This window comes from Tachyglossus aculeatus, chromosome X1 (assembly GCF_015852505.1).
Source record: "Tachyglossus aculeatus isolate mTacAcu1 chromosome X1, mTacAcu1.pri, whole genome shotgun sequence".
NCBI classification, from domain to species: Eukaryota; Metazoa; Chordata; class Mammalia; order Monotremata; family Tachyglossidae; genus Tachyglossus; species Tachyglossus aculeatus.
The window spans coordinates 120,362,211-120,369,382 of record NC_052101.1 but is presented as its reverse complement, the minus strand read 5'-3'; the positions used below and the strand labels follow the sequence as shown (position 1 = coordinate 120,369,382).

Genomic DNA, 7,172 nt, shown 5'->3' with positions numbered 1-7,172 from the left:
AAGTGAAGTGACTTGCCCAAGGTCACACAACAGATAAGTGCCAGAGGCGGAATTAGAACCCATGACCTGCTGACTCCCAGGCCCGTGCTCTATCCATTACATCATGCTGCTTCCCCTCCCCACAGCACTTGTATTTATTTGTACATATTTATTACTCTATTTATTTTACTTGTACATATTTACTACTCTATTTTATTAATGTTATGCATATAGCTATAATTCTATTTATTCTAACGGTTTTGACACCTGTCTACGTGTTTTGTTTTGTTATCTGTCTCCCCCTTCTAGACTGTGAGCCCGCTGTTGGGTAGGGACCGTCTCTAAATGTTGCCAACTTGCACTTCCCAAGCGCTTAGTACAGTGCTCTGCATACAGTAAGTGCTCAATAAATACGATTGAATGAATGCTTCTCTTTAGGGTTTAAGGCTCTGCTAGAGGAGCCCCGGGGATGAGAACCTCTTCACCATGGAAAGGCCAGTGTGTGGGGCCCGAAGAGGGCCCCTACCCGACAAAATAATAATAATAATTATAGTATTTGTTAAGCGCTTACTACTTGCTAAGCATTGTTCTAAGAGCTGGGGTAGAAAGAAGGTAATCAGGTTGTCCCACGTGAGGCTCACAGTCTTAATCCCCATTTTACAGACGAAGTAACTGAGGCACAGAGAAGTTAAGCGGTTTGCCCAAGGTCACACAGCAGACAAGTGGCGGGGAAGGATTAGAACCCACTACCCCTGACTCCCAAGCCCGGACTCTTTCCACTAGCCACGGCACCGGCCCTTCATGAGACCGCCCATCCTCCCCGCCTTTTTGCTAAGCTTTATTGTCCGACTGTTGCCCGCCCTTCACACATTGAGCTGCTAGGATTGGCCCGAAGAATTGGAGGTAAGAAATCGATTGGTGCACTTTGCCCACCACTCATTCTTCCAGCCAATAGAAGAGGTCGGGGAGTCCACGCATTTTTAAGGAGGGTTGCAGGCGCCCTGAATCCGTTGCGCTCTCCCATTGGAGGAATGGGAACGGTTTAAGGCTCGCCCCGCCTCGGAACCGGAACACAAGCTCCTCCCCTCTCCCCTGCGCGCACCTGGGGCGGGGGGCGGGAGGCGGGAGGCGTGGTCGTTTTGAACACCTCCCGGTGTCCACCATGCCAAACTCCGCCCGCTCTTCGTTGATCTGCATACCGGGACCCCGCCCCTTTCCTTGCGTCAGCGGGTCATCTGCATCGGAGGCCCCTCCCCTCTCTTTGCAGGACGTCACTGTGGTTCTGCAGGGGCCAGAACCGACGCTGACGCCGCCGCCGCCGCCACATTGGTGCAAAAGGAACTGAGTGCTGCTGCTGCTGCGTGCAATAGCGAGGTAACCGCTGCGGTGTCTTCAGCCGGAGCGGCTCCCCCCTCCCCCGATGCCCTGTGCATCCTTCTCGGGGGCCCTTGCCCCTTTCCCTCTCCGGGCTGCTGGAGCCCAATAACCTTCATTTGACATAGCTAGTCAGAAGGGTGGGTGTGGAAAGAGGGAGAAGTATGAAGATGCTGCTGCAGCAGTAGGAAAAACATATGGATCCGGGGAGTCGGGCCCGTGCAAGGCCCCTGCGGGGCGATTTAGCGCGGCCCCATCCCTCCTTCCCTCTCTCTTTCCCTCTGTTCCCCACCCCAACCCCCATCGGGGTTGCGCCTTCGGCAGAGGGGGAGGTGCATTGCTCAGCAATCCGCCTCCATTACGGTGCATCCATTCGAGGGGTGCAGGGGGCCTTCTCTCTCACTACAGACCTGGGGTTGGGGAGCAGAGGAGGCAGGCCTCTTCCTCATCCCCATCCTACGCTGCTGCACTGCATCTTCTCCATCCGGCCGTGGATACATTGGAGAGCGAACCAGTCCCTGCCCGTCGTCTTTCCAATTTCATTACAGTGCAGCAGAGTGGGGGCCAAGGGTTATTGGGTTGGAGTCCAGGGAGCCACTACAGTCCGCAGGGTTGGGTTGAGGGTACAGAAAAGAGGGGAGAAGGGGAGGGAATCTTAGTGGATTGGAAGAAAAAATGTGTGAGTGTGTGTGTGTGTGTGTGCGCGCGCGCGCGCGCGCGAGTGTGCTTGTGTGCAGTGAATGTCACATGATGGAACCTGGATGGCCGAGCTTTTTCTCCACTCCGCAAATAATCGTTTTTCCTCTGCTGTGTGGAAAGAAGAGAAGGGAGGTGACTGATGCTTGAAGACGGGGAATAAACATGCGTACATCTTATCCATGAATAGCTCTTCTCACACGCATATATAAGTCTGTGCACTTAGCAATAATTATGAATGTACATGTGTGCATGCATATGAATATGTGATGAATCTGTGACGCTGTGTACACACACATTCACTTATGATTCCTTCTCAGCTGTTCCCCTTGATAACTTTCTGGTCAGACAATTTGGCTGAAATTCAGCAAAGACAAGCCTGGGCATAGAAACTGTTCCCGGAGGGAAGGGATGGACAGGGGAGGCCCAGCACTGACACCATCTCTTAAATAAAACAGGCAGTGGCAGGGGCCATGAATGATTGATGGAGAGGAGGAGCCTCTGTGGACTGGAGGCTCTAGTCAGTGGCTCCATCCATTTTTCTCTGGCCCCTCCACCTCCCTCCTAGTCTCTGGCTAGCACATCTCCACACCCACCCCCCACCACACACACCCCTGCAAAAGGAGCATGGGACAGGAAGGGCTGCCCTGTCACCTTTCCTAGAGGATGGGAAAGGCGGGACAGGTTCAGACCTCTCATGGCCAGGTACTGGACCAACTGGACAGCTCCTTGGGAGCCTGATCTGTCCTGAGAGCTCCAGGCCTGGGGGTCCAGAGATCAGGGCCTGGAGGTGGAGGGGGGATACGGAGGGAGGGTTTGGGCTGGCCTGGGGTGTTACTCCGGGCCCAGTGGGCGGTACAGGGGAAAAGGGCCCCACTGGTTTTGGGAAAGGCTGATCCCCAGATGTCCAGGAATGGAGGTAAGAGTGGAGAGGCCTACAGCTCTAGTCTCATTGGAGGTTGAAAGTCTCAGAGATCCCGGGCTGGGCGGGTGCGCCTCCTCCCCCAGGGGCAGGCCCTAGTCTAAGCTCTCAAGATGGGGTCTGAGCTGTATCAAGGACCTCAGCCGGAGGCCGTTCCCCTGGGGTGGGAGGTTGGGGTGGGGGTAGCTATGGGGAGTGGGGGCGGGACTGGGGAGGGTCGGGAGTAAGAGACAGCTGTGGGTAGGGTATCGCTAAGAGAAGGGATGAGGAGGTAGAGGGGAGGGGCGCCACGGGATGCAGTCCTCCCCCGATAGGGTGTGGGACGACCTGAGTTTTCTCGCCTTGGTCCCGTGATCTCAGCCTCCAGCTGCAGCAACACTGGTGTGGAAATGACAAGAGGTTTGAGGCTAATGACAGGCCTGTCCCTGGAGCTGGGAATCACAGGGAAATGCTTGCAGAGGGAATCTAGTGGTCGGGAGTTGGAGCAAGGCCGTGGGGGCCGACCACCCCCCGGCACAGCCTGGGGAGGTGAAAGTTGTGTTGGCTCTGCTCAGCCCCTATTCTGCTACTAGGGAGAACTTGCCCTGGCTTGGCCTGGGTGCCTGCCTCTGCTACAGCCTCCAAGCTGAAGAGCTAGAGATGGGCTACTGGGGAGGGGAGGGGAGGCAGGCATAACTGCAGTCAGGCCCCTGTCCTTCAGAGCCATGCTCTGGGGCTCGCTCTGACACCAGGCTGGCTGACCCGGAGCTGGGGGTGGGGGTGCCAAGAGACAGATAACCCCCAGGCTTAGGCCAGTCCTGGCCCCTGCGGATAGCTGGAGAAGCTGCTGTGCTCAGGAGTCCAAAGACCTTCGTGGGCTCTGAGTGCAGGAACCGCCTCCCTCACCCTTCGTGGGCGGCCCCCCCCGCCCCCCCGCCCCAGCCGATCGCATCCCCCCAACCCCGCCTCTCCCCCTGCAGATGGCTTCAGCAACAGACTCCCGCTATGGGCAGAAGGAATCCTCCGACCAGAACTTTGATTATATGTTCAAGATCCTGATCATCGGCAACAGCAGCGTGGGGAAAACGTCCTTCCTGTTCCGGTACGCAGACGACTCCTTCACGCCCGCTTTTGTCAGCACCGTTGGCATCGACTTCAAGGTGAAGACCATCTACCGCAACGACAAGAGGATCAAGCTGCAGATCTGGGTGAGAATGGGCTAGGCAGGGAGCTGGGGGCACACGATATGGCTGGTGCAGGAGAGGACTCTGGGTAAGGGGCTGGGGACAGCAGGAGGCTCTGAGAAAGGGGCTGGGGTCCACAGGGATCTCTAGGGAAAGGGTTTGAGGAGGCCTTTGGGAACAAGTGATGGGCCGGGGCTGGTCTCAGCTGTCCAGATAGGGGTCCCTGCCACGGGATATGTCTTTGGGGAGGATGGACTCCCCTGGGGTGTGGACCCACTGACTGGCTGGTTCCCCGTCCAGGACACAGCAGGGCAGGAGCGGTACCGCACCATCACCACTGCCTACTACCGGGGCGCCATGGGCTTTATCCTTATGTATGACATCACCAATGAGGAGTCCTTTAACGCTGTGCAGGACTGGTGAGCAACCTCTTTCTCCCCACTCACCCAGGGCAGCTGCCCATTGTTTGGGCTCTTGGGGACCTGGAGAGGTGATGATTCTGGCCAAGGGCCCAGGCTGGGAGAGAGAGCAGAGAGGGGCCGGATGGGAGGTGGTGGGGGTGGGTGGGAGGGGGGCAGTAGCAGCGGGGAGGGGAAATAACTTAGATTCCAGGACTGCTAGGGAACCGGGGCTGCCCATCCTTGCTGGTGGCTCAGGGGGGCTTGGGGAGTGGGCGGGGTGGGAAGAGATGGCTGCAGGCGGCTGGAGTACTTAAGGCCATCAGCCCGGATCTGGGCTCTGACAGCCTCCCCTCTGCCCCTCCCCATCTCGTCTCACCTGCCCCTCCGCCTAACCTGCTCTGCCCACCAGGTCAACCCAGATCAAGACATACTCATGGGACAATGCTCAGGTGCTGCTGGTGGGCAACAAGTGTGACATGGAGGACGAGCGAGTGGTCTCCTCAGAACGGGGCCGGCAGCTGGCTGAGCACCTTGGTGAGTGGGGGTGCCCAAAGGGAATGAGTGGGTGCAGTTGGGGATAGATGGGGTTCTTGCCCCGAGAGATTCTCTCCCGGTTTGGCCTGGGGAAATCAGGCCTGGGCCCTTGAAGGCTCCTCGAAGAGGCTCCTCTCTGATCATGGCAGCCGGCTGGGCCACCTGGGACTGTGCCTCCTCGTTGCCTGCGTTGAGGCCTCAGGGCCAGATCCCAGCCTGGGTCTGGGGCTCCTGTACGAGACTGGCCCTGAGGGGAGGTTGGGGGAGCAGCCAAAGCAGGACTTGACACAGCATATGGCCCACCCCTACGCAGGGGCCAGGGAGCGTCTCCCAGCTCCATCCGCCGCCTCCTCCGGAACGGGTGGGACCCTCCAGTGAGGGAACTGAGGCTAGAGCAGGGGTTCCTGCCTGTTCAAGCCCCTGGCCTCGAGCCCCATGCCTCCCCCTCCCGCCCTCCGGGCAGGCTTTGAGTTTTTCGAGGCCAGCGCCAAGGATAACATCAACGTGAAGCAGACCTTTGAGCGGCTCGTGGACATCATCTGTGAGAAGATGTCAGAGTCCCTGGACACGGCCGACCCGGCAGTGACTGGAGCCAAGCAGGGGCCACAGCTCACGGATCAGCAGGCCCCCCCGCACCAGGACTGTGCTTGCTAAGGGCTCAGGCTCTGCCCTCACTCTCCCCCACTCCCCGCCCCCCCCCTCCCCCCCCCCCCCCGGCATCCCTAGCACCTCCTCCCCTACCCCCTGCCCTCCTGCCCTGCCCAACCCTTTCCCTCTTCCAGCTCCTTTCCCTCCTCCCTCGCTTGGGGATCAGGAACCGGGGCCTGGAGTGAGGTGAAAATGGGTTAGGTGAGCAGGCTGGAGTGGTCTAGGCTCTCCCACACCTTGGGTCATGACCCACCTCCTCCTTCCCCTGCAGCCCTGCGTGTCCCTCGGGTTTGAGGGAGAGGCTCCATTCCTGCAATTATTTATCTATTTATTTATTTATTTAGGGATATGCTAAAGGCACCATGCCCTGCCCTTGTCTTCCCTCCCTGGCTCTGTGAAGCCCGATCTCTGGCTTCTCTCCTTCATCCCAGGACACCAAGCCCAGTGTCGCTCCCGGTGGGAGCCAGGTTGTGCTGAGCCCAGAGCGCCCCCACCCCCGCCATCCCCAGCTGCCATGCAGAGTTGTCTCGCCATGGAGAGCCCCTTGAGTTTCATTCTGATCTCCCTGCACAGGCTGAATCTTTCCCAGGTTTTGTTTATTGTATAAATAGATCCTGATTCCCTCCCCCCTCCCAAATCCCCGCCGTCTTCCTCCTTGTACATAACCGAGATTTCCCGTGTACATAGGATTAGCGAGTGACCCTGGTGTAACATGCTGTGCTGTGACTTGTGCTAATGGTTTTATTTGATCAACGTGGTGTTGACCTGCTTCTGAATATCACTTTTTAAATTGACAATTTAAAACCAACAACAACAACCAAGAAGACAGACAAGGGTTATAACAGCAGCTCCATAGCAAACAGCCCCTCCTACCTTCATGCTGGGGCCAGCACCCTGGGTGATGACTTGGATTTTGAATAGCTGGAAGCATTGGATGACTGGAGGTAAATTCCATGTGCAATGGTAGAACTTCTTTGGGTGTGTACACACCCACATCCACACCCTTTTTGGTCCTTGGGCTTTGAGGGATTGGGCTCCTTGGCAGGAGGGGCAAATTTGCTATGAGCTCCAATGTTCCTTGTGTGTTTATATAGTAATGTGTTTAATGTGGAGAATGTGAGTTAGTGAATAACTATATCAGTGACCACACTTGAAGTATCGCTTTTCTCTCATTTGTTTACTCTTTGGGGCATGGGGGCGGGGATGATGACACAGGATCGGGAGAGGGATTTGCCCTGTGTATTTATTTGCAGATACTGGAACAAAAAAAGCCCGTTAATCTCCTCTCGTGAAGTTTTCCTGATGATCTTATGGGAGAATTATGCTGTACTGTACAAATGTCACAAGTGTCAAACAAAGAGTCCGTTTCCTAAATCACTGTATTAGAGATGTTGTGAGAAAATAAATTATTGCTGATCATATAGAGGCGTGTGGCCTGGGCTTTGCTGAATGTAA

General features: G+C 56.5%; 1 protein-coding gene across 1 annotated transcript; it reads left to right on the top strand.

Annotated features, from left to right (window-relative positions):
- The first annotated feature begins 1,249 nt into the window (after positions 1–1,249).
- Positions 1,250–5,770, top strand: RAB3A (RAB3A, member RAS oncogene family). The gene is made up of 5 exons (XM_038772182.1): positions 1,250–1,353; positions 3,931–4,158; positions 4,435–4,553; positions 4,945–5,069; positions 5,533–5,770. The coding sequence occupies exons 2-5, from the start codon at positions 3,931–3,933 to the stop codon at positions 5,721–5,723; spliced, it is 663 nt and encodes a 220-aa protein (XP_038628110.1). The 5' UTR covers positions 1,250–1,353; the 3' UTR covers positions 5,724–5,770.
- Positions 5,771–7,172: the final 1,402 nt, after the last annotated feature.

Excerpts from the sequence above, each read along its gene's own strand:
- RAB3A (XM_038772182.1), top strand. The coding sequence starts at position 3,931 with ATGGCTTCAGCAACAGACTCCCGCTATGGGCAGAAGGAATCCTCCGAC. Across the intron at positions 4,159-4,434 it reads GGATCAAGCTGCAGATCTGG|GACACAGCAGGGCAGGAGCG; the intron begins GTGAGAATGGGC and ends TTCCCCGTCCAG. Across the intron at positions 5,070-5,532 it reads GCAGCTGGCTGAGCACCTTG|GCTTTGAGTTTTTCGAGGCC; the intron begins GTGAGTGGGGGT and ends CCCTCCGGGCAG.